The 26,543-nt window shown below is 39.8% G+C and overlaps 1 protein-coding gene and 1 long non-coding RNA gene across 2 annotated transcripts in view; one reads left to right on the top strand and one right to left on the bottom strand.

Moving 5' to 3' along the window:
• Nucleotides 1-413: 413 nt before the first annotated feature.
• On the bottom strand, nucleotides 414-13,008 carry LOC144090702 (uncharacterized). The gene is made up of 3 exons (XR_013305482.1): nucleotides 12,945-13,008; nucleotides 10,900-11,033; nucleotides 414-505 (listed from the first exon to the last, which is right to left on the bottom strand). It is a non-coding gene; the product is annotated as an uncharacterized LOC144090702 (long non-coding RNA).
• A 232-nt stretch (nucleotides 13,009-13,240) lies between these two features.
• lamc3 (laminin, gamma 3) overlaps nucleotides 13,241-26,543 on the top strand; it is a 52,060-nt gene continuing 38,757 nt past the window's right edge. Inside the window, exons 1-3 of the mRNA XM_077622555.1 lie at nucleotides 13,241-13,281; nucleotides 13,877-14,532; nucleotides 21,440-21,744. Of these exons, the coding sequence (XP_077478681.1) occupies nucleotides 14,160-14,532; nucleotides 21,440-21,744 (678 nt within the window). The 5' untranslated portion in view covers nucleotides 13,241-13,281; nucleotides 13,877-14,159. The remainder of the gene's footprint in view (nucleotides 13,282-13,876; nucleotides 14,533-21,439; nucleotides 21,745-26,543) is intronic.

The following is a 26,543-nucleotide window of genomic DNA, read 5'->3' on the forward strand; positions in this document are numbered from 1 at the left end:
TGCAAAAACCCCAAATGTTACTACAGATACTTTGTTGACCTTACCTCACTGGGTGATGTAATGGGATTTATGGTAAGGCTGGCCAAGAATTAAAAATCCAGTGAAAAACCAGCACGTAAGCTTTTCTCAATAATTCATTCGCCTCTGCCAGTCTAAACGGATTTGACGTCTAGCCAATGATTTAACAAGGAAATGCCCCAAATTATAAGCACTTCTACAGGAAGTGAATATTAGCAGAGTAGGCAAAGCATCGTCTAGTTTACAGTTGAATTTGATTGAACATGCAGTAATATGAATGACGACCTGAAAAACTATTTTTGTAAATGGTCTGCCACACAACTAAAATTGAGGTAGTTTTGTTTTCCCGATAAATCCCAATGATCCTTTTTGTAAATAATACATTTGGTACTCACGAGAAGTCTGTAAAAAAGTATCTTGGCTGAAATTGTCCATTGGGGGGCCACCATCTTGTTGACCACCTCTGGCTAAACAGTGGTCATCAATTCTGTTGCATAAAGTAAGAAAAAATATCAGTTATACATTCCCCAAAACTTGGCAAACACAATAAATAAACCATAAACATCATGTCAAATTGTCTCATGCATCTCCCCTTTCTGATTTTTTTTAAACGCATCCACACCTAGATTAACAGACATTTTTATGGCATTTCTAATATGCTATTTCAAATCCCTCAATCGATTCAACTTGACATAAAGCTTAGAAAATGTTCATTGGAGAGTGGCTTTGAAAAAAGATATTTCCTATGAGGGGTACATCAAGCTATGTTTTTTTTCTTCTCCCCCGCCGATCGATAATCGCTTCATGATTTAGTATGTCACGTCAAAACGGCTAATGTTTCTGCATGCGAACGCGCCTTCACAAATGCATCAAGCATATGGCTCTTTATGTCACAACAGGGACTGCTTATTGCCTCGTTTGGAACGCTGATGTAGGCGCACTTAGCCCCCTTCCGAACGGCGTGATGGGAAGACTAACGGCAACCGAGTCACCGTGACATGATTAAGTTTCAAGAGCTGGTAATTACAGTCATTTTTCTTTTACCTTGATACTAGATAACTCTCAGTAGTTTCAAGGAAACATGATTTAAAAAAAATACACCTCCAAAATAGTTACCAGGGGAGTAAAACGTCTTATGAAAGTACTCCTAGCATTAAGATCCATTTATTTTATAGCACATTTCATGATATGGTTGGATTGTCTCATTATTTGCTCAATACAATCATCATGCGTTAATTTTTATCCACTTAAAGGAGACTTTTTTCAGCATGAATAATACAGCATTAGATATAAATTGATAGTCACTATCTGATGAAACACAAAGCAGCATTTCCGTTATATTCACTGAGGAGCGGCAGCCCGATACAGTTTCAGACATTATAATGATAACCTCTCGGCTTGCCCTTCAACGGAAACGCACGCTTTTGTCGCTGCTCCTTTATTATTTTTACCAAAATACATCCTTCTGTTTGACAAAATAAAGCGGGCTTGCGTATATATAACAGCTGAAAAATAGAGCTACATTTTCAGAAAAAAATTAACAAAATTTATAATTCCTCCCGCGTACTAAAACCCCAAAGGACAAAATAACCGCTGTACTTTTGATGAAATGAACATCCGATACTAATTTTCAATCAATGAAGAGTTTTAACTAAACCTAAATTGTAATTGAGTTTTTCTGAAAGTGGCCCTTGGAGGAAAAAAGTTTGAACATTGGAGCATTATTGAGATTGAGTTTGATTTATTTAATAAGGGGCAACACATTAATGAACATATCTATATTCATGTTAAGGAACATATACAGTAATCCCTCAAATATCGCAGTTAATGTAGACCAGGCATGACCGCAAACATCGAAAAGTGTCACCCCATTATAAATCTTTTTTTTCCGAATTCCTAGTAGCAAAAATGGCTTCTGCTTACTAATTTCAGTGTGGATTTTCACATTTATGAAAATGTAATAATTAATAACGGGGGGAAAAAATCGCAAAGTATTGAATTTTCGATAATCGGCCAATTACTGTATATGTAAATATGTAAGATTGTAGCCAAGAGCTAATTTCTATCTTTAGTCCCTTGTGTAGGTTGAAGATAAACAATGACAAATACTAGACACACACACACATACATACATAGCGCAGTTTTAACTAAACGTTGTGATCGCAATTTTGTTTGTCTAACAGCCAGGCTTTAAGATGATTGGCGAAAAGGTTCAGAGACGGGAGTTCACGTATGTTAATTGGTATTGACTTCCAGGCATGGAGAGAAGGCGCTTTGGCTAATTTAGCACTTTTTTAAGGGAACTACACAGTCACCTCTAGAGCCAGTTGATGTGTTGGAATTTTTTTTGTACAAAGTCTTGTATTGGAGGAGGTGCTTTGTGTTGGAAGATTTTATAAACTAAGCTGGCATCTGCATATTTAAAAATATTGTCCCAGTTCAGGCGTTGGAAAATAATGAAAGTAACAGAGGTGACGTGAAGATTTGCGGACAGCACTGCGCATTAGTTGTATTGACGTTCGTTGTTATTGCAATGCTACAACAAATGTAAAGGTCACAGAGAGAAGGAGGGGGAAAGCAGTGGGTGAAGTTTGACTGTAAGCTTAAATGAGATTTTATTAGGTGTGTAATCGCATCAGGAATGTTAATCAAGAAGCTTAATTACCGGAGGGGAGGAAAGCGGGAAGATTCAGACGTGCGACAGGTGAGTTGTGCTCATTGTCCTTGGGGAAATTTGCTCAATGCATCAGTCAAGGTTCACCCATCACCGCCAATGAGAGGAACGAGATACTAAACAGAATCACCAACGCCGCAATTTCATGTTCTAAATAGTCGGTTTTCTTACCCTCCACTAACCGTTTAAATGGATGAATTCTGATTTTCGTTGTTTTCAGTACATTCATAAATACAGGAGTCATTTGTACTACACTACTTTGGCTTAGCGATCCATTTTAGGGCAAAACATATTTGCATGTTTTCAAACTTTTACCTTGAAAACAAATGGTGATCCATTTATAAAGAAATATCGTCATTCCCTCCATTGGGTCTTGTAGTAGGAATTATTATTCTGTCAAAGAGGCCTGCAGTTGAGCTTTTATCAATCACAGCCAAATTATGACTTTTACTGTCAGTTCTATTCAATTTCCTTCCCTTCCGAGCATGCCGTGGCGGAATCGTACTCAGCAGCGCAACATTTGTCAGGCATCATGAACACAAGTTGAGATGACATCTGAGTACCATCTAGGACAAAAGGGGGGATTGCCATAGCGCAATCTTGTTTGGTGTGTTGCATTTTGCTAATCAATTTGCGGCATGACAGCTTTCCCCCTGCCGCGCTCTAGCTCATTTTGTTTGCTAATGAAAATAAAATTGGCAGCTCCAGTCAGAGGAGCATAAATTACACGCCGATATTGGCTGTCATAAACAGCCCAGTGAAGTGGACATGGCACCGGATGAAGGAGGGAAGAAACGCCATTTCAATAGACTAACAACGGGAGACCTTTTCCACGTTATTCCACGGGCATGCAAGGGAAACAAATTACAAGGTATGCAAAGTATTCATGCAAATGTGTATGTGTAATTACAAAACATCCCAAATGTCAACATTACTGTACGCTTTCCTTTTCTATTTCATTTCATAAAATAGGTTTCTTACTATCCTGCGTCACACCACACGGCGCATTGGTCGAGAATCACCAACGTTCTTAAATGTGAGCTAAAGAACCAAAGTCTTTCACCAAAATAAATCTAGTCCCGATCAACAGAGCCTCCTACGACTGTCTAGTTTACTTTGCCAATTGGATGACACATAACTTTGCCAACTATAAGAGCCTGCCGATTTATCTCAACGCAAACACCACCATCAGCTGACTCCGCCCTTTTTGACCCACTCCTAAAAACAACACAATGGCATTAAGAAAAAGATCAATTTATCGGAGTTAGCCACAAGCAGCAACGCAGCGTGAACCTGAGATCAGCGTTACTGCCGCCAAGTCTCTTTGTTCATGTGCTTCTCTGAATAACTCATCCATTAAAGACCAACTCTACAAAGCGGGTTTGGCTTTTGTCTTCATTTTTCTGTGCCTGAACCCTTCTCTAAATTATCCAATTTACATTCACCTGCCTGAACCCCAGATTAAGAGATTCCAGTCATTTTCAGAAATCGAACAGAAAATGAATACTGAAACTATGGTGGTTGGTAAAAGAAGAAAATGCATGTTATTTATACCAACAATAGAGATGAAATTATATTAGTTTGATGATTGCCAGCCCCTGCCAATCAAAACGGATTAGGAAAAAAATGAACATTTTTAAAGCAGATCTGGTTTGTCACGTAGCGAATGATTTAATATGAACATTTTAACATATAAATCTGCGCTACATTTTTACCAATAGAACTCAGTGCTGCCCGGTATGGTATACCATAAAATGGTATTTCACTAACTGCGAAGAATTACCGATTAAGAGTCTAAAATTCGCCTTTTGCCCAAATTTTAGAGGCTTGCGTTCCAGATTGTCCTCGTAAAAGACTTATCTGTGCGCTTGTAGACTGCAAAAAGTACAGCTACCTTTGTAATCGAGACTAATCTGATTTTGATAGGAAGGGCCGCTCATCCGTGTCATTAGCAATTCAACACATTTGTTGCCCACTGGTAAAAGTGCGCCGTTTACTTTTTGGTATGGCAATAGAGTATCCCAAAGGTTCGCAATCATCGCCGACAGCATTAGTAATCACGTCAGACGTGTGAGAGAAAACAGTAGTGAGGAGGCAAGAGTGTGAACTTAATCGCAACATATTCATCCATCAAAGTCGTTTAGTGAAGAAAGGAACCAAACTGCCGTTTCGTATGGATTTTGTGCCATTGTAGCAGGAAACCTGCTAATGAATCTCAATGACTCACAATTACAGATTCTGTAGTTACACACGCCGCCGCCAACAGCCGGAGGACGGTGTTGGGAAAGTAGCGAGGCGACGTACCCGGAGGGCGGCGGCTTGCATTGATCCCGCCCCAAGCGCTTCTTTATTTAAACTCATACTGAAACGTACACTTCCAAGAATGAAGGAATATCGCCCTGGTTGGGGGCTAATGTTTCTATACCTTCACACAATTTAGGTTAGGTTAAAAGTCTTCATTGATTGAAAATTAGTATCGGGAGTTCAGTTCGTCAAAAGTACAGCAGTTATGTCGTGTTTTGGGGATTTAGTACGAGGGAGGAATTATAAATTTTGTGGATTTTTTTTCCGAAAAACATAGCCCTATTTTTCAGCTGTTTACGTATATACGCAAGTCAGATTTTTGTGGAGAGAACTCACGGGCCTCATGCCTTCGTCGCACTGCGTTCAACGGCAAGTGCTTTTCGTTCGAATATCTCTAAGTGAGGGGGCGGAACCGGTCATCAGTTGACTCATCACGTTCACAGCTCTGAGAGATTAGTCGCTGGACTTACCACTTGATTGCATGCTTGTATAAAAAAATAGAGAAGAGTGAGGGCATTTGAAATGTGGCTATTTTAAACATCATACAGATGGGAAGATAGGAGTTTTTGCTCAGTTTTTGTTGCCTGCAAACACATCGCAGCCACCCGTGGGTTGCAAAATGACAAACCAGAACTTGTTTTGTAATGCCGTTTGCAATTCCCATTTAGGTCACATTGTCCCACGTATGAATCCGAAAGACAAGAGCCTATTGGTAACAGAATTCATAGCGTACAAGAGTCAGGTCAATATATTTAGAGCACCTATGCTTAACCAACACAAAACTCAATTCTGAATCAGCTCTGAACTTTTGCCCGCCCCGGTTTATCACAACAATCAATAAAGAGCAACCCTTCTTCTTGCTAGCTGAAAAAGCTGTGCACTGATCCGCACCTTTGAATTTGATTGACTCATATTCTCAGTAATTAAACATCAATCGATGTGGCTGTTTGATTATCGATCTGTTTACTCTTGTTCAACTGGCGAACGCTAGGAGAAAGAAATGGTTTATTACACCTTCACTCCTGACGGGACATGCGTTTTCTTTCTCCATCATTAAGTGTTGAGGGGAAACCGCATTCCTAAAGTTCCAAAGGGAGCGGCCTAAAACTGCCTCAGAGTCTGAGTTCGGAATTAAGACCTAAAACTATCCCCGGCCTGTAAATGCAGTAGAGCAGGTGTATTGATTTATGTAAAGAAGTGCTTCAGTTCACGACTGTTTCCCTTCACCTCCTAATGAATGTAACTCTATGCCATTTGGACAATTGCAATGCTTGCCATGATTCCCGTTCCGACCCTTCCTAAGGCTGCGATCACTGGTCCTCTGCGGGAGATAAGGACTTTTCCTTAAACCGGTACATGTCTTTGCAAGCACGACCTTATCGCCTCGACCGGTCGCTCCCCTTGTGCGAAGTAGCCGAGCGTGTCAATCGCTTTCACGGAAGATACCATTAGCTCTTGGTACAGCAACACACAGAGATGTTCGCAGTCTGGTTTTATGATGTGTAACCTTTAAATTACTGGCGTTTCAAAGCCGGGCTCTGAGCGGAAAGTCGTAGCCATCGAGTCTAGCAGCGGGTGGTCGGAAACTTTGAATCCGAGCGTGCACTCAAGCCCAACGATTCTGCGGTTGGAGTCATTAGCGATGCAGCAGTCCAACTTATTAGATAGTCTGCAAAATCCAGAAGGCAACGCTTGACTCAGCATATGTAGAAGTATGTCGTAATCTGGAAGCGTTCATTTTGGCTTCGAAATTCGGGAAAAATAGCTCATCCGTTTTCTAATTTTCTGCTACACGTTTCTCAGTCATAGGAAATTAACTTCTTCTCAGGCGAATACATGGGTACTCTCTATCGAAGAACTATGTCGGTTTTGAAATGCCAGAAGTACAGTACAGGTGCCTGAAAAACCAAGATGGCAAAGACAATTCTAGTGTACTTTTTACTGCTGAGTATTATCGTTTCAGGGAACAGAAAAAGTCTCAGAAACGTACAGTCAACTTCCACCTAGGGTTCATAATGTAGCAAATCAATCATAAAATGACCCCCTGCTTCCCTAGCTTGTATAAGAGTGGGTAATCAGGTCAAGTGATGAGACAATTTACGCCCTTGAATAGGCTGCAATGACCCGTCTGTCTTCATTCCGTGCTGGGTTAGTAGTGAGCGACATGGCACTATCGCAAGGATTGAAGCATTTGCAGTCGCAGAAAAGAAAGTCCACATTTCGGTTGGTGCGTTTGGGATTTTGGGGGAATTCAATCAGGGGGTGTGGATTTTTACATCCAATGTGGGCTCAACGTTACTCCAATAGAGGAAAAAATACAACAGACGCCAAAAGCAGGGAAAATTGCCCTGTGGGAGTGATCATCGCCTGCTGCAAAGTCTTTGGAGAGGCCAATAAGCGGAACCTCAGGGTGACAAATTGCACTATAAATGTCATTGGACCCAAATATACTTGAGTGCATAGGAAAAGGACGGAGCTAATTCCTCGCAATGATAATCCCTTACGACTCACTTTGAAAACATTATTAGGGCTCAGATTTACGGCCAAGAACATTCTGGTCATGTCAGTGCTTTTATTTACAGATTTAATCCTCTGTACTGCTGCGGTTTAGTGTCACTTGGAGGATGCTTGACTGTTAGGATGACGCCTGAATGGCACCCTCAATCCACCCATTACAATCTTCTGCTCTAATTAAAGGTTTAGTTAAAACTGTCAGATGGTCTCGCAGTCGTTAGAATGTGACTAAAATCTGGGAGGAAAAAAAGCAGCTTTCTTTAGCTGGAGTTTGATTAGCGAGAAATCAATCAGCCTCAATAATTTGCCCAGTTTAGTGTGTACATTTTACATTTTAATCAAAATGTCACATGAAGTTTTAACTTGGCACACTGGCAAAATGATTTATTTTCTGTTTTAACAATCAGTGGTCAAACATTCACACTTGGGGCAATTTGAAGTGGTCAATCAGTAGACCAGAAAACCCCCTAAAAACCCATGCAGGCATGGGGAGAATATAAAAACTACAAGGCGACATTCTAACCATTCACCATGGTGGCGATATTATGTAGTTTGTTAATGTTACTGTTATTACAGTGCAATATTGGCTTTTAACTGCATTTTAAAAACACCTAATGTCAAATTTCATGTTTTAACATCGCCAATAACCATGACATTTCACGGAGTGCAATTAGGGTATCAAAAGGCAACCTTAATGCAAATGTTCAGAATGCTGCGTGCTCATTTTACCCAACTTTCTACACTTTATGTAAGAAAAAAAAAAACTCCCATCACGCTTTTCATGCACTTTGGTTTTATAATGAGTCGAGTGTAGGTCTAAGAAAGACAGATTCAGCAATCACTCTGCATATTAATAATAGGACGCCCCCACCCCCCATTATCTTCATTTAAATGCACCACATAGCTTTCAAGCGAGCCTTGCATGTAAATTTAGTCAAACTGTAATTTTGTGCCTCCGCCTCATTTACACCCACCAGGATTTGGATTTGGAATCATTCAGATAGCGTTGGGTTCATGAAAAGATGTCTCCGTTGTTGTTTTAGTAAACATTTCCAAGAAATATTTGCCCTCCTGACACTATAATTTCAGATAAACGTGACGTAAGCATTCGTTGAAATATGGACGTCGCACTTTGAAAGGCATTTATTTAACAATTATGCAGCCAGGTTCTCGGTGCAAACAATACCTGGAGGGCTTTCCTTTCATTTCTAAAAACCAATGTGTTTGTAATCGCGTAGCTCTGTGAAACAACAACTCACAAACTACTTGAGCTGCCCAGAAGCTGTTCCAGTTATTACCCAAATAATAGGATCATATTAAATTGTCCTTACAATCCCCCGTAATGCAAAGTGCGTACTTGCAAGAAAAGCTCACTCAGTTTGAAAACTTTTAATTAGACCTACAAAACACTTTGGGTGCCTTTACATTTGTTTTTAACTTTTAACATTGTAAATATTGTTGAAATATTCAACTAGCTTTAATTTATGGGTTTGATCAATGATAACTGAGTTTTTTGAATACCATATTTGTTGCTCAAAAAATGATGACTGAATCGAGGGTACGGCTTTTATGCGCATAAATTAGACTTGACAAAACTGCAAGGTGACAAAGACAAAATGCCAGAACGCAAGAAAATGCAGCCGATAGTCATTTTTTTCAAAATAGAGGAAAGATAAAACGCTTAACAACATTTATTTTGACGTCTATGAGTGAAATTCAAGAAACAAAAATGGTATCTTGCATAAAACGTGAAAAAACGATTAACTAACTATTAAAACCATGAATATGGAGGCGAACATTGTGAATCAGGGGGCGGCTTATACGCGAGAAATTGTAAAATTCAATGATTTTAAGGTCATTTTAAGGGTGCAGCTCATTAAGCACAACTTCACTTCTTGCCTAAAGCGCCTTATCAATTTCTAGGACTAATAAAAGAATTGTAGCGAGGCTTATCCTTTGGGAAAGATGGTAGATTTGGTTTGAAAACTAAATCGGCATGAAAAACGGTTGTTTGGTTCTGCCAATATCATTTGCATATACAAGGCAGTCGGCCTACTTGGAATTCATCAAAGTGCCGATTATCTGCCACAATCAAAAATAACGTCTCGGTAGCAAGTGTAATGTGTTTTGTGGTAGATAAACGTGATCCATTCTCGCCTTCTGAAAGGACACCTTGTTACCTTGTTCCTGTTCAGATCCACCATTAATCATAGGGTGTACACTTTACTGCCTTCCTACTAGTGCTCTTTTTCATTCCATAGATTTATACAGGCTACGTTTGGGGGAAAAAAATCTAATAAATATGATCATTGTCTTTTAAAAGTATTTTTTTAGCTTGCAATATAAATGTGAAAATATAATTTTACAGATATTCTTTAACATTTTATGGTCTGGATCATTTCAATTCTACACCAGGTTCTCACTCTGTATAGATGCATTTCTCAATAAAGCTTCATAGAATTTCTATGTTAAAAAGAAAACAAGAAGAAATACAGCAAATCCTGTTTTATATATGAAACCAGAGCCCAGAGTTTTGATTATTTGGAGGAGGGTGACGGCTGTTTTTCGCTTCACACTTTTTTTGTGCTATTGCATTGGGGGCATCCATTAGTGGCGTTCTCCCAAAAAAAAAAGAAGTGAAAAGCCATTCATCCATTAGCTTTGGTTATGAATTTGATGGCGGCACTCAAAAAAAACTCCTACGTAAAAGAACGTGTAGGCTGTAGTGTTGTTGAGCGCGGCCGTGCCTGCTAATGATGCCACGCGCGGTTGAAAGAAGAGCTTGGAGAGGAACCCGAATGACGTACGCCAAGTGCTACCGCCAAACAAAGTGCATGTGGATCAACCTACACTTTGTATGCTCTCATCTCGCTTACAGTTTGCAAACCTTTTTTTAATCAACATTTTACCAGGGGAAAAAAAAATCTGAAAACAAAACTAAAAGCCTTAAAAGCAGTTAAATCAGACATCATAGAGCAATAACGTGAATTGAGCTCCTACACAATATCTCAGTGCTTCTAGTAAAACATGAAAGTGGGAATTTTGATGTATTATTTTTTGGTCCAATGTTGCCATGTCAACCTAATCTGGCCTATCCAATTTTTGGCCTCCAATTTTTCATCTCTGCGTCACTTCAACATTTCATGTGGAGTCATTTGGACAGATTAATTTTTGGCGCAGTGAAGCAGCCATCAATTAAACAAAGAAGGGGTATAAAAATATTTCCAGATGTGGGGCAGTTTAGTGAATTTGAAAAATGTTAATGTTTCATTTTACATATGTCACCTTATGCTATTGAAATGACTGAAAATGCCACAATACAGATATAATTTAATATGATCATGTTAGAAAGTGAGCCGCCTTGTGGTGTACTGTAGAGGTTCACTTACCTGACTTAGGTGCAATGATTGGGGGTGCGAATGGTCTTTTGTATCTCTGTGTGCCCTATGTGGCGACCAATCTAGGGTGTAGTCTGCCTTTCGCCCAATGACAGCCGAGTTAGGCTCCAGCAACACCTGCAAACCTTTCAAGGAAGTTAAATGAATGTTAGAAATTAATAATATTTGACAGATCATTCAATACGTTTGACCACCAGGGGGCAGTTTAATGGATATACATTAGTCATTTTTGCAGAGGACAAAGAAAATATTCCTATTAGTATTTTCCTATCTAATTGCATGAGTTTCTACTACAATAATCCCTCGATTATCACGTCTTCACTTATCACAAATTCACTACTGTACGATTTTTTCCACACTATTAATTATTAAAAATTTATTTTTTAAATATATATATATATTTTTTTTAAGTTCATAAAAATGTGAAAATCCATGCTGAAACTCGTAAGCGGAAAAGTTATATGACCATACATGGCGATTTTTTCGATAATCGCGGCCATGTGTGGTCGAAATTAACCACAATATTTGAGGGATTACTGTATTTGTCTTCATTAAGAAATGTTTAAAGTTTTGTGAGAAATGTGACGTGTGTGTGCTAATTATAAGTTATCATAAAGCTCTAAATAAAAGTTATTCTCTTTGTTGTTTAGTTTTTGAGTCAACTTCCAATTTGAGTTGCAGTAAATGGCACATTTTTTGTTTTTGTGGCTTTTTTTTTTACTTCATTACTTTTCTTTCTGGCACAGTGCAACAACAAAAATACGGCACATATTCGATATACAATGAATGTTTTTTTGTACGGTGGTGTGCCGAGCCACAGTTAAAAAGCCATGAAGCCTGGAGAGCGCTGAAGGAATTGACAGTTAACTGATGCAGCTTTTTACTCCGACTTGCAAAGCGACTGCCTGAGTGCAGGCAGCCTCAATAAATCAAGGCAATCACACATCGACATGAGCAAAAGTTTGCCGTAAATCCCCCAAAGGATCGCATGAAGACCCCCCCCCCGAAAGCATCTGCTACGTCTTTGGGGGGAGTTTGTGTTTGTTTTGTTACAGGATTCATGCACACTTCAAACATCATTGATCTTTGCAAGTGCATTTAAAGTATAGGAATGACTTATGCATCTTTAAATAGGTTAGAAAAATATACCACTTTTTTATTCAAGTAGGTAAAATGATATTTAAATAAAAAATGGCAAACTTATAGGGGGGAAAGAAAAAACACCATAAATATTTAAAACTTCTATCCTCAACGAAACACTACATTTAAAATGTAAACGTGCAAAACTAAGACAGTAAAAAAAATAAGGGGAATAACTTTATTCCCTTTCTGGGAATGTGGACAGCTATTTAAAATTTTAAACCCATTATGTGGCAGCATTTTTGTTCTTTAAGAATACTAATAATATAGTATAATGTTATTGTATTTCTATTTTTATAATTATCATACTGTTTGATTACTTTTATATTATTATGAATGATTGCAATATTAATACAAACTAATTTGGTTCATCACTCCCCAAGTAACGCATTTAATTACTATTTTTTTCCATTTATTTTTACATTTATACAGCTGATTGCATGCCAGTAACTTAATTCAAACTAAATGCCTGAGGATGCTTATGTTTGTGCCATTGACGTCACTAGACGTCCAATCCATTTTGATTGAGCGCATGAAAGTCTTAATAGCTGCATCCATATGTCAATCATAACCAGACATAACACAAACAAAAATGTTCATCCCACCTACCTTGATAGATTGGTACAAATCCTAAATAATGACTTTGCGATTTTTATTTTGTCTTCCCATTCGATTTATACGATTTACGTTTATGCAAACATTCTGGAAAAATCCCATCACGTTGTCAAGCGTCAAGTGTGCGTGCTTCTTGTAACAATTTACATCATTTGAACCATTTAAAGTTCAGTTCTTTTTGAACTGTCAGTACAAAGTGTTGGTCCAAGGGCTGTTTTATGATCCCGTTTTAAAAACTAAGAGTTAGTTTAAAAAACGATCACAAAAACACAAAAACTTACCAGCTGCTGATCATTTTGCTTGTTTCAGGTTTGATGGCCGATCCAAAAGGATCCAAATGTCACGTGATCATGGACTGTACCATTATTGACACTTGCAGTATTTCATGATTTATCCAGTTCTGGATGGAGTACATTAACAAACATGCTAAATGATATTTTGTTTATGTATAATATTGTTTATATATTATAATAGTTTATTGGTTGATTTATTAACGAGTGCAAAATTATTACACTTATTACATATGTAAATTTGGAATTATCCGATGGTGACGCTAGAATGGGCTTGTCCAATCAATAGTTTATCATTCCACATGTTATTTTTGGGGACACCTGCTTGGTAAGTATTTTGTTTTCCTTCATTAAAAAAATATTATTTAAACTTTGAAGTATATGCACTGACGATCTTAATCAGCAATGTTGCAGCAGATGAAATGTGTTTGTTTAATAATTTATGTTAAATTGTCCAGATGCTAAAATAACTTTTAGTTGATATTAATATTTTCCGTTTGTATTGCATCTTAATCACTGTGTGAGGCTTTCGATCTAAATAAAATTATCTTATTGCACTCCTAGTGCATTATTCTTCCTCACACTAAACAACAAATATTATTAATACTGCGAGTACTACAAGTATATTCAGTAAAATAAAGATGACATGTTTTTATGTGATAATGTTCTTGTTTACACAATACAGTGTTTTTCTATGTGTGTTTGTGTCATGGTAAGAAGCAGTAGCTATCATATATTATTGTTGAAAACTATTTGAATAATTTTGTCTATAGATGTTGTGTATTTGTACAAAGCATCCTGAAATATTTCACATTGCTAGCAATTTTGCTAGCCACTAAGCAACGCTAACATTCACGATTAAAAAATGAGTGTAAGAGAAGATCAGTGTTCTGGAATATTTTAAAATGGTTGCCTTTCACCAGCAGATGGAAGAATTGGGGTAACTTGCTCTCCTCACCAATGCCGCCACCCACTGACGAGCCCCCCCGTCCCCGGACCCTCCTCCCAATGTGGCTGGTTCCCGCCTGGGCCTTCAGAAAAGGGGGAACACATGTTGAAGTTGGAGAGCGCGGGCTGTGATGACTTTTTGCCCGCGGGGCTCCTCTGCGTATTTTCATCCCTCCCATCAAAGTACTGTGGTGTGAGCTTTTTTGCTTTGTGAAGTGTAGATGCGGAAAGTCAGCGATTGAAGCCAGGGTGTCAAAAATGGACACCCGTCTCGCCGTGTGGATTCATCTCCTGGCCCTCCTCCAGCCTCCTGCCCGAGCCTCCATGGACTCCTGCTACGACGAGGAGACGGCCGCCCCCAGCCGCTGCCTGCCAAAGTTTGAAAACGTGGCCTTCAATCGAAGCGTGGAGGCGTCCAACCAATGCGGATCGCCGCCCGAGGACTACTGCACGCAGATGGGCTCGGCGGCGCGCTCGTGCCATCGCTGCGATGCCGCAGACACGAACTTTAGCCACGGCGCAGACTTGCTGACCGACTTCCACAGGAGCGACGAGCCCACGCACTGGCAGAGTCAGTCCATGTACTTCGGAATCCAGCACCCGACTTCTGTCAACCTCACACTCCATTTGGGTAAGTTCAATGGTTGAATTGATCTTGCCAATCAAAACTGTGGCGGCATTTATGTGGGTGTTTTTAATGGATCATTCCAGGATCCAAACTTGGAAATAAGATTTTACTCCATGTTCATCAATAGTAGGTGATAGTTTATCAGAGAGTTGACATATGCAACATTTCTATAACTTGATTTATTTGATGTTTACAATACGTATTTTGTAAATCTCCACTAAAGTTACCTTTTTCATAGGAATAGAATGTTACTGCTGATCAAGAAGCCAAAGTTATCTCTGCAAATATGTAAGGAAACCTATTTAAAATGTGTCTTATTCTGGGTCTATGAATAACGGATTAGGTAGAGTGAGGCATTCAGTCAAGGCTAACTATTTTATAAAAATAAGAAAAACAAAAAGGAAGTTACTCAACTCATTCATTCAGAAAAGTCTCCCATTTAAATTCTAGCGTGTCATGTGATTTAGTGTTATCTTTTAAAAAGAAAATATCCAGACTCCGTTAAGCCAAACTTCTGGTAATGTGTTTTATTTCTTAGTTAAAAGTTTACTTCCTGGTTCGTGCAATTTGAAAGCTTCCATTATTTTGCTGTCCAACTTTTTACAAAGTACAATCTTCTCAAATAACTCTTTTCATAGGCTGTTCATTTTAAAAGGCTTTAAAGCATCTTATGTAGTGCGCCAATAACCATCTCCAGGAATAGAAGGTGAATGCTGGCTGGCACTTGCATTCATGATAATATTAATAACAACATTATTTTTGTCCATAGTGCCGTTGATGGGATTTGAAGGGAAAAGCATGTTAGATTCAGCGCTTTGGCTTGACTGCCATCTTTGCCCGTTGCCCATCCCGTCTGTCCGCTGGCATGAAATACTTAATGCAGAACATCTGCGCTAAACAGCGAGGGCCGTGGCTCAGCGCTGTCCGCGTAAAAAGACTTTGACACGGACACGGCTTTAAGTCGGAATTTGTGAGCGCAAAGTCCCCCCCTCGGGGGCTCGTCTGAGAGTTTTGTTGGGGAGGATTGCAAGTCAATAAGGAGGACACAGAGTTGGTTTTGACATGGTTCAATGGTTATTGGCTAACTTTTTGGGGGTGTCAGCGTAGAAAGATATCTTGTACTGCGGCATTCATGTCTGTGATCTAAAAAAGAAAATACTTGAAGTTGATGCCTAATGTTGTTGACATGCATCAGAATCAAATGGGATTTGATGGTCTTCAGTATTATTTGACATTACTAAAGCCTTTTTTTCGTGACCGGACATTTGGTCGCCGGATGTTTGGTCGCGTGGGTGAATATAATTTTGAGAGCTGGTTTCAACAGTAGTTATTTAGATATTAAACTCTCTCCCTCTCTCTCTCATGTATATAATTTTGAGAGCTGGTTTCAACAGTAAACTCTCTGGTATGTTGTCAAACGTCCGGCGACCAAACGTCCGGGCGACCAAACGTCCGGGCGACCAATTGTCCGGGCGACCAAACGTCCGGCGACCAAACGTCCGGCGACCAAACGTCCGGCGACCAAATGTCCGAGTACCCTTTTTTTTAGCTTTTAAGGGATAGACATCTTTATCATGTGCATCCCAGTAGAAGAAGTCAATTAATTAAAAACGATAAAGCAACCTCATTTTTCAGATAAGTAAAGAAAAAGAGCAGTTATTTCCAGGAAAATTCCAGTCATATTATGAACTACACTCGTGAATACTCACTATTACATGCACCTTTTTTCAAGTCTACCTTCTCCATCATAAAATGGTTCCTGTCAAAAGCAATGGCATTTTTGGTTTCAGTTAAACAATCATTTCTCCATTATCCGAGGTCGAAGAAATTCATCAGTTGCATAGTTAAACTTGGAAATGTTCATTTATTTTTAATTTCAGTCTTTACCTTCAATTAATGTTGAAATTTTCTTCAATAGAGCATTTTTTAATTGGCTTCCAATAACGGCAATAGAAAACCACATGCTACATTCGATTATGTTATCTTTATTGCAATTTTTTTTTGAAAACTTAAATAATTGGGGATTTAAAAAAAAACAATTTATTGTCATTGAGTTATAGAATTTATTCAGTATTAGTAGGCATACACATATTTTTTTATAACTACTGTTTACCCGTGAAAGACTGCTGCCAGTGAGTTATAGATTGGATCTTTCTTGTCTTCGGCAGCCCATAATGAGTTCAAGTGAGCCCAAAAATCCCCCCTCATCTGCAGTTGAGTAAATAAACTCCCCGGGGGGGCATTTTCTGGAATCCGGGCATCTTTTTTTCCCAGACAAATCTCCTTAGTCAGTCCCTGTCACCAAGATGTGCTAGAAACGATGGTTGTGAAGCTGATAGATGGTGAAAATGTCAAGGACTTATTGTATTTTGTGTTCAGAGGGTTGCAAGTGGATATTTTTTTCCAGAAGTTTCCAACAGCAGGTAGCTGTTGTCGAGGCTTTGTTGTCAATAATTTAAGAGCTCTGGCTGTACTGGAGAAAAGCGTCGTGACCGCCGACACGGCCGTTGCTGGAAGGATATTTCTGATGGATGCTTGGCCCCACAAACCTGTCTACCCTTTACAGTTTGCCCGGTAATAATATGGGACGCTACCAAGATAGTGAAAGCTAGTTTGCAGAAATGGCAAGAGTACAAAGTGTGTAAAAAGTACGATCAAAATTCCCTCTGTTAAGGGAAACGACAGTAAAGGACTATAGTATCAATCACAATTTTAAAATCATGTACTTTATTTACTTCCATATAAGCTGCCTTTGCATATAGGCGGCACCAAATTGCCTTAAAATTGTTAAACTTTACAATTTCTCACGTATAAGCCGCCCCTCGATTCACAATTTTCACCTCCATATTTATGATTTTAATAGGGAATACAAATTTGTAGGGAAAATCTTTTAAAAAATCATCACACGTGGTATTTCTGAGATGCTGTATGAATAAAAATCACATTATTATGGTCAATATCATAAGGAAGTTAATATGCCTGTCTTTGTAAATGTGGATTTTTTTTTAATTTGCGTCATGGCGTCATAGCATCATAGCGTCATGATGTTATGGTGTTATTTCATTGTCAACTTGCAGTTTCGTGCATGTGGACTTTTTATGCGCATATAAACCATACCCTCGATTCAGTCATCATTTTTTTTGTCCGGCAAAAGCGGCTTATATGCAAGTAAATACGGTAAACAGTGTTCATTATGTATATCCACATTGAACAATGGGTACTACTGACACTCCCATTTCATGCCAAAACAGTACTGACATTTCAAAATGTCTGTTTTCACTATGGCAGACCATTTCCAGGATATACTGACATTTTAATTGTTTTTCTCAACTCTTCCCTTGAATGCATTTTACCAGGATTGACATATCGAATAATGTTTCGGTTGCCGTCAATAGCAGTCGACGAATTAATGTTGCAAAACTTTTCTTTTGCTCATATGACAAAAGGCGAGCACAGCCATGATTGCTACAAGATGGTGAAAATATTTCTTCTTCTTTCTACTAAATGTGGAGTTCTTGGCCCACCAGTTCCTTTCCAACGTGGTCAATAGGCAGGCAATGAGTTGACCTAAGTTCACTCAAGCATTGTGAATATAATATTGTTCCATCGAGCGATGCAATGTTTTCTTTTGCCATCTTGTGCCTTATTGTGTACAACGTGAATAGCATTTTGCTTGTTTAGCATTGCAAACTTGAATTAAAAACAGTCTTAAGGCATTTTATGATTCTGTGGATACAAAAGGTAATCCTAAAACAACATGTCTGGCATGAGTTACCTTGAAAATCCAGAATCTGATCTCAATTAAACTCAGCAATGGGCTATCAAGAAATAATCCTTCAAAGATAATCGCTTGGGCTTCTCAGAAAATCCACTCAAGTGGCTCTGCTGAAGTCTCTCTAGACGTTTCTAGCTGCTATTAAAAGGCAGTCTGGGAACATTTTGACCTCTCAGACACTCGTCCAGACTAAACTTACCGGGAATGGGTGCGGACTAAATATTTAGTGGTGTTTTTGTTTGCTACATTGCACATTTTGGGAGGCAGAAGACATATGATTGTTGTTTTCTCTTTTAGACAGGATGTTAGTGTTCTTTGACTGCACCCAATGAGAACCAGCTGTACACTTCAAGGATGCTAGTCTTTCTTCTGGTGGGAAAAAGGTTGACCCTCAGTCCTACTAAGGGTTTTTTTTCCTTGTAAGCCCCCCAACTGCTTCATCGTGTTTTGTTTGCCGCCGGACACCCACCGCCGTGTTTGTCATCCTAGCTCTCCACTGTTCAAGCGCATGTTTAGATAAGAGACGCAAAAGACAACATGCATGTCCAGACGCTCCCCCACCAGCATCCAGATGGGTAGCATGACATTTTCACAGGGTTTTGACTTACATACACACACACATGCACCTCATCTAATCGAGAAAAACTAAACAAAACCAAAAAAACATACAGGTAAAATCGGGTCAATCGGGTTTCAGGGTCAGCAAAGCTATTAGCTGACTAATTTAATCAAGTCGAGTGGATCTTTGTCATCTAAATACGAACACATTGCAAATTTATTTCATTTGTATTCTGTACGCAGATAAGCTTTTCAATGTCATTCTGCCTAGTAATCAATTTTTAAGTGAATCTCCTGAACTAACTTGTTTTTAAAGGTTGGAGGCAGCCTGTCAAGTAGGCCAATGGCCAATCAAGTAGTAGTGTTGTTGTTCTTGTGGACGCTAATTTTGAAGTCCTCTTCCTCTGCTATTTGTGACCTTGTTTTCTCGCATACATTCTCGTATTTTTCGCAAAAAAAATGATGACTGAATCAAGGATACGGCTTATATGCGCACAAATGGACATGCACGAAACTGCAAGGTGACAGACGAAACGGCATAATGCAAGACAATATGGTCTTTTATTTCAAAATAGAAAAAAGATAAACTGATAAAACGCTAAACAAAATTCATGTTGACATCTATGAATGAAATTCAAGAATAAAAAATAAATCGTATCTTGCATAAAATGTGAAAAAACTCACTTACTTGTGCCTGTTTTTGCTCGCTCAGGATGCCGCCATCTTTCCTAGGGATGACAAACGAGACCACTACGGGGAGTGTCTTAAATGAGAGAAATTGTTAATATACGCGAGTCGGCTTATATGCGAGAAAATACGGTAAAACATAATAAACACAAGATTTTGAATGCTTTTAGTACTCCCGATGTGTCAACGTCACCCTGGTCAATAGTAATTTCTTTTCAGAACTTTCCATCATTTCCATTCCTCGTTGCTAACCATTGATTTTCTCGCCATGTTCCTTATTAGCAACTGTAGCTACATCAACGCGGTGTGAGCTGTAATGAATTCCCCCACCCCCTAGTGAAATGTGTGCCTTCACCTCCCGCTAAAAACCACGAATCATTAAACATCCGATGCACGAAATTACACAAATATCCTTTGCAGACGCAACATTGCCTTTCATCCCCGCTGGCGTTGGTGGGAGGCGACGCTTTGGGCCTAGTCTTGTACCTCAGTGATGAGTTGTGCCTCGGTGCCGGCAGTGCTGCGGTCATCTCACGCAGAGAGTAAATGAAAGTTTAACGATCTCTCAGCTCTGAGAGGATAGGAACCATTACGAGTGGCTGCGAAAACAAGAGCGTTTGCAATACCTGCAAAGGGCGGGTGGGAGATGTTGTGTCTAATGATGTAGGACAAATTTCCCTATAGAGGAGCGATGCAAGTGAGAGAACAATACCCACACCCCACTCTGCAGAATCAAGAAACCTGGTATGTCTTTCATTAGCGGACGCTTGATTCGTAACAGCTGACTGCACCGTGCTTGTTTGAAGAGGCTGTGGCGAAGGGGTAGTGGAAATGAGAAACGGCAAATGATACCCTCTCTAACAAAAGTGAAGAGTCCTCGTTTTTGTGGTGAGAGTCCACAAGTACATGGCATCTTAAATCAACGAGAGCCTCCTTCACAAGGCCTGTAAAGATCTGTTTTTGTGGGGGGGGTTAAACACTGGTGTTGTAGCTTTCCCCTGCAAACCAAGGGTGTCAAACTCAGTTTGGTCGGCAGGCCACATATTGCCAACTAGATCTCATGTGGATGTTATTTTTGGCCCATAAAAGTCCACTTAGTCGTCAGCTACAGACGAAAGGGCAGGGGAAGTATGCCATTTCTCCCACCCCAAGAAATCCAAGGTCTCACTAGGGAAGGCCGTGACCGGACGTTTCGTCTAAAGACGTTTGGTCCCCGGACGTTTGGTCGACCGGACGTTTGGTAGAACGGATGGGCCGTCGACCGGACGTTTGGTCGCCGGGTTCACTCACTGTCAAATTATGAGAGGGAGGGAGACAGAGAGTTTACTGTTGAAAGCGAGCAACCAGGTAATCTCTCGCTCTCAAAATTATAATCATGAGAGAGAGTCTGTTCTACCAAACGTTTGGTCGACCAAACGTCCGGGGACCAAACGTCTTTCGACAAAACGTCCGAGTGCCGGGAAGGCGATGGTGTCTGTTTTTTTGTTGGGATGGAAGGATCCCAACATCCTGGACAGTACTTTGTAGAAAAGTCCAGGACTGCCGACAGAAGGAATCATGTCCCACCAGGAAAATTCTACGGCACGCACCTCTCTAGAGGTCATGGCAACAATCCGTAATGTGGGTTCCAACTCTCCCCCATCAACCTAACTCACCAAATTTGAAAACATCTGTTTCCACACATGAAAAATGATCTGGTTGAACATCGAGGACAAGCTTATCGACACTGTGGACACTTCAAGACCAAGATTCAGAAGCAACTGGACTTGCAGGGGTGTTTATATTGAAAAATGAAAGATTAGAAGAATTGTAATGGCTGTCATTGCCTGGAGACTTGATACTTTTTATTCAATCTTTCACCCCAACGGATTAAAATTGTGTGTTCTGCAGGGAAGGCCTATGAGATAACCTACATCCGACTGAAGTTCTACACCAGTCGACCGGAGAGTTTCGCCATCTACAGACGTTCTCGAGTGGACGGGCCATGGCTTCCGTATCAGTTCTACAGCGGCTCCTGCAAGGAGACCTACGGCAAGGCCGTCAATGGTTTTCTGCGTGTGGGGGATGACGAGAGGACGGCCCTGTGCACGGACGAGTTCAGCGACATCGCCCCGCTTACCGGCGGAAACGTGGCCTTCTCCACCTTGGAGGGACGACCCAGCGCCTACAATTTCGACCAGAGCCTCGTCTTGCAGGTTAGTCATCAACGGGCAAAGTTTAAAAACGACAAGTGAGCTATGGTCCACATGGTTTTGAAGAATACTATGTAGTCTTCACCAAAAAGTACCTCATTTGTTAGCCCTTCAGATTAATGGAAAGTGGGTTTTCTGTTAGATTATTCGGGGTTCTAAGCAGGCATTTAAACAAAATCCTCATATAGGGTTTTACACCCCTAGTGTCAAAGCAACACCATTGGTGGAGTCAGACGTGGTGTGAAACTTTGGCTGAAAATAACGGTGTCATCCCATCCTGTTTAAAACGATATTTGCATACTCACGCTTAGCAAGATTTTCAGCATGCTTTGTATATGGCATTTCTTTTTAACCTTGTGTTAGACATCGATCGATTATTATTTTGTAACACTGATTCATTTGAATTTTGAGCACACATAGTATTTACCAGTACTTGCTTGCAGAAAGTAAGACCACAGTTTGCAGCATATTATCCTTCAAAAAATCTTCTCACGGCTCTTAGAATTTGTTCTTCCAAATATTACATTTTTTAAGAAAAAGCATGAAAATCCTTGCATACTGTATGTTATGTAAGAACTTGCAAATTCTTCACTTCCACCTCGTGGCAGCTTAGAGAATCTTTCAAGTCGCTCTCCTCCTCAAGAACATAAGCTTTTGGATGGAGTGAATATGCCCCACTCCAGCATCCGCCTTGAGTAAATCTCAACCCCGCGTCTCTTCAAACCGGTCCCACGGAGCCCCCGCGGAGCGAAAGACGGCCGCCTTTCTCCATCCTGATCCCCATTTAAGCTGAGAAAAGATGGTGCTAGGGCCAAGGCCCCATCATCTCCTCAACCTTAAGCTATGCCGAGTCGCAGAATAAAGACATTTCTTCTCCCTTCGTGGCGCAAATGAGCGGTCCCCCGGGTGCCCGCCGTATGTGAAAATAGTACGCCGTTGGATTATCCCGAGGCGACGGCGTGGGGTGGCTGCCAAATGCCAAGTGGCGTGGTGGACGCATGAAATGTGTACATAGAATCGGATTTGCAAGTCCATCGATCATTTTTTCACTCCAGGCGGGAATGAATTAATCCAATTAATTACACCTTCTGGGCTCTTTAAAACCCTTTGCTATGGAACAATCGTGACTTAGAGTAACAGTGTGGGATATTATATCAGTATAGGCCTGAGTGACGATGCGTTAGCACCACTGATGGAGATAAGCGTCCAATCAATCCTACGGAAGAGCCAGCAGACAATGATCATATGATTGGCGTCTTCATAAATCTTACCATCGTGATGTTTCCACAATGACCCAAATTGTAAGTTAACGTATTTTCTCGCAAATAGGCCGTATTTTTCACTCAAAAATGATGACTAAATCAAGGGTGCGTCTTATATGCGCATAAATTAAGACTTGACATACTCGAAACTGCAATGTGACAAGAAATGCCATTATGCAAGACAATGTGTCCGATACGGTCATTTATTTCAAAATAGAGAAAAGATAAAATGCTAAACAAAATTTATTTTGACGAGAACAAACCTGAATCAGGGGGCTTATACGAGAGAAATTGTAAAATTCATTGATTTTAAGGCAATTTTAACGGTACAATTTATACGCCGAGGTGGCTAATTTGCGAGAAATTACCGTACAATATCAATTCAGTCGATAGATCAAATACTGTTGATTTTGGGGCCTTTCAATGTCACCCACTACTATTGGTTCAATTCCTGTCGATTTTGGCCCAAGATAATCAGCTTCCAGATAACTAAAGAAGTCCTTTACTATTTTATTTAATTCGTGTTCTGCTGACTTGTTTTACTGTAGGCTCGGCACTTTAATCTGAACAAATTAAAAGCTATATTGTTTGGGTCGCCGCAAGGAAATTGCTTTCCTTTTTTTGTCGCGTATTGTAAAGCGGCATAAAGTGCTGAGAATACTGCAATCTCTCATTAACCCGCCAGCCTTTTAATGTTTTCATTTCCATTGTGAGTGCCGCGTAATTGACTGAGCCCCTTTGGGTGGGCGGGAGATCAGCGCGGCAGGCTTACTTACATTAAAAGGCGCCTACTAATGGTGCTGCTGGCTCTATATCTATCCGTAACCATCGACCCCCAGATTATAAAGCCGTGCGGGATCAATACGGGGAATGCATACGCAGATAGGGTGGCCAATCTCTCAGCAGAACCTGCTCGACGCCTCCTGTTTTTACAACTAGATGAGTAGGCCCACCATTGCATCAGATGGCATCTCCCCTTTTTTATCACGTTTCTCAACAATGGAACTTTCTGGAAGCACGACAATGACCTGAATTATAAAAACTGGCAAAAACATGCTCTATTTGGGTGGCGTAAAAACGTTTCCGACCGAGAGCGTACCGTTTGTTGTCCTTAGTCTTGTGGAATTTAAGATTTCTATTCATAATTTTTTTATCGGTAGATTCCGTTGAGCTAAATCTGGCACAGAGCATCTCTATTCTTGAGTTGAAGTCTTTGACATCTTAACTTGGAAGCCGTGACTCAGCAAATTAAACATCAAGGAAATTTTCCAGACCCCGTGGATGGAAGAACAAGAGTACAAGAACAAAACTTTATTTTAAATATGGACCAGTTTAAGAAAAGAAAAATCAAAAACAAACAAAACGTCAATATAACTTTGTGTGTTTTGTCAGTACGGCTTTTGCGTCCTGGCTGCCTTTTCATTTTGAATGGCTAAAGTGGATTATGCACATTATAGAGTGGATTAGAGTCAATAAGTAATGCTCTATGTACTGTACGTGTGTACCGACAATGGAATGTGAAGGTTTTTTTTCTGGTTGCATTATAAATTGGCTCCACTGGACATTATAGAAAAGGAATTATAATCAAATCCGTGTTTATCGCAGATGAAATGCCTGCAAAAGGTGAAAATTGACAAATTGATATTGAGGGCTACTCAGTTTTGTTTAGTTTTTTTTTCCATTGTGTTTTTAGTTGTGACTGAAGATATGGACTTTTTTTCTAATATTTCAAATATCTGCTTGTTGAAAAATCTGAAAACGCAACACAAGCAATTTGTCATTTTCCGTGACTCTACTTGGCATTTATTGTGAATGTCTAGTTATTATGATTAATGAATCGTAAAATTAGAACACCGCACAGCAGCTGAGTGGTTGGAAGTTAGATAAAAGCATTTTGTTTTTCTGTGGGGTAAATTGTTTCTGATGCCTTCTTAAAGTTCAGGCCGGATTTTTCAAGAAACACATTTTTTTTTTAAATTTGGGTTTTTATTTTAAAAGGTGATGTTAATCGAAATGTACTGGATTGTGTTTGACATCACATTCCAAGGATGAGTATAGTATATAGTTAAATATCAATCGAGACTTGACTTATGGCAAATCCTTTGACAGTGTTAAAAGATTATCCGTAGATCAACCATGCCAAGGTTTTCTCCCCTAAAGTCATCTTTGATAGAATCCATTACCCCTCAACTGTCAAGTCAACAGGCCCCAATCAAAAGCGAATGTGTGGAATTAAAGACGATACGCCAAGCCGTGACCCGATGGCATGTTACAAAGGCTCTCGGAATTGAGACCAGCTGGGTGTGCGTCTCCATGAAAGTTCCTGATGAGGTTGCGCTAGGTCGAAGGTCATGCTTGAGGAGCAACATCTGGAGTAAATGCGCCACCATCCGTGATTGTAGGCCTCGGTAGGCTATTTGGGATCAGTCACACGGCCTCACACGTCCCCCAACCTCAAATGAAGTGATCTTACCTGAAATGGCCTCCCACTCCACCTTTATATCTGGCCTCTTTATTTCTCATTCTGTCCGCCTGTCAGCCTTATCGCTGCACTCTGAGCTAGAAATGCACTTGAACACAGTCAGGCTTGGGCAGCCTATTTACGCTTGCCGAGATGGAACCCCAAAAAGGAATTGATTGCCTTTCTGTTGGGTGGCTTTCCCTCTTTTTATATGTCTATGTCCTTATTTCTCCAGCAACTAATAAGGTTTTGGTCAATGACTATAACTGCTTGTTTTATGAGACCTAGTCAATCTGGGTCTGAAATCTGAAACTTGTGGTCAATGCCAAGAAAGGAGAAGGCTAAAGGATTTCTTAAGGATTGATTGGCATACTCCACCTGAGGTCTACTGAGAGCAATTGTTGCTATTCGACTATTTATTTAGTAAATGTTTTTAAATCATATCTATTTTAATTTTCAAATGGAAATGATTTGGCTTTATCTTTTCAAATGTAAACGACCCATAGTTAAGTGCTTAACAAAAGATGACAATTAGAATGTTCAATTTCCTAAAAATAATTACAAATCAACACATACATATTTATGCTTCAACAACCATATTATAACAGCATTTTATGGGCACCATTTTAAATGTCATCAGGTTCCTTGATAAAATACCGTCTTACAATTCCCCATATGGGATCGATAACTATCGGTCGAAAAAGTGTGACTACAACTCGGCTTTGCTTTCCACTAGTTTATTAAAAACAACCGTTACTTTTTCCAACGTCTGCCATTTCGATGCTCCATCCCGCTTTCGTTACTGTTTATCGGATGCATTATTACCACGAAATGTTTGCGCCACATAAAAAGTCCAACAAAAAATACAAAGCCATTCATCATGTCGGCACAGAGCATGATCATGGGCAAGCGTTATTAGTCATGCTCGGTGAGACTTGGCTAAATACACCAAAGAAACCAAGTAGACCGACTTCTAAACAACACTTATTTCACAGTTAGACGGCCAATTCCTTTAGGTTAATTAGCATTCCAGTCAGTGCCATTACTTTTTATTTGTGCAAATCACAGCAAAAGCTTAA

Source organism: Stigmatopora argus, chromosome 16 (genome assembly GCF_051989625.1).
Source record: "Stigmatopora argus isolate UIUO_Sarg chromosome 16, RoL_Sarg_1.0, whole genome shotgun sequence".
In the NCBI taxonomy this organism is placed as follows: domain Eukaryota; kingdom Metazoa; phylum Chordata; class Actinopteri; order Syngnathiformes; family Syngnathidae; genus Stigmatopora; species Stigmatopora argus.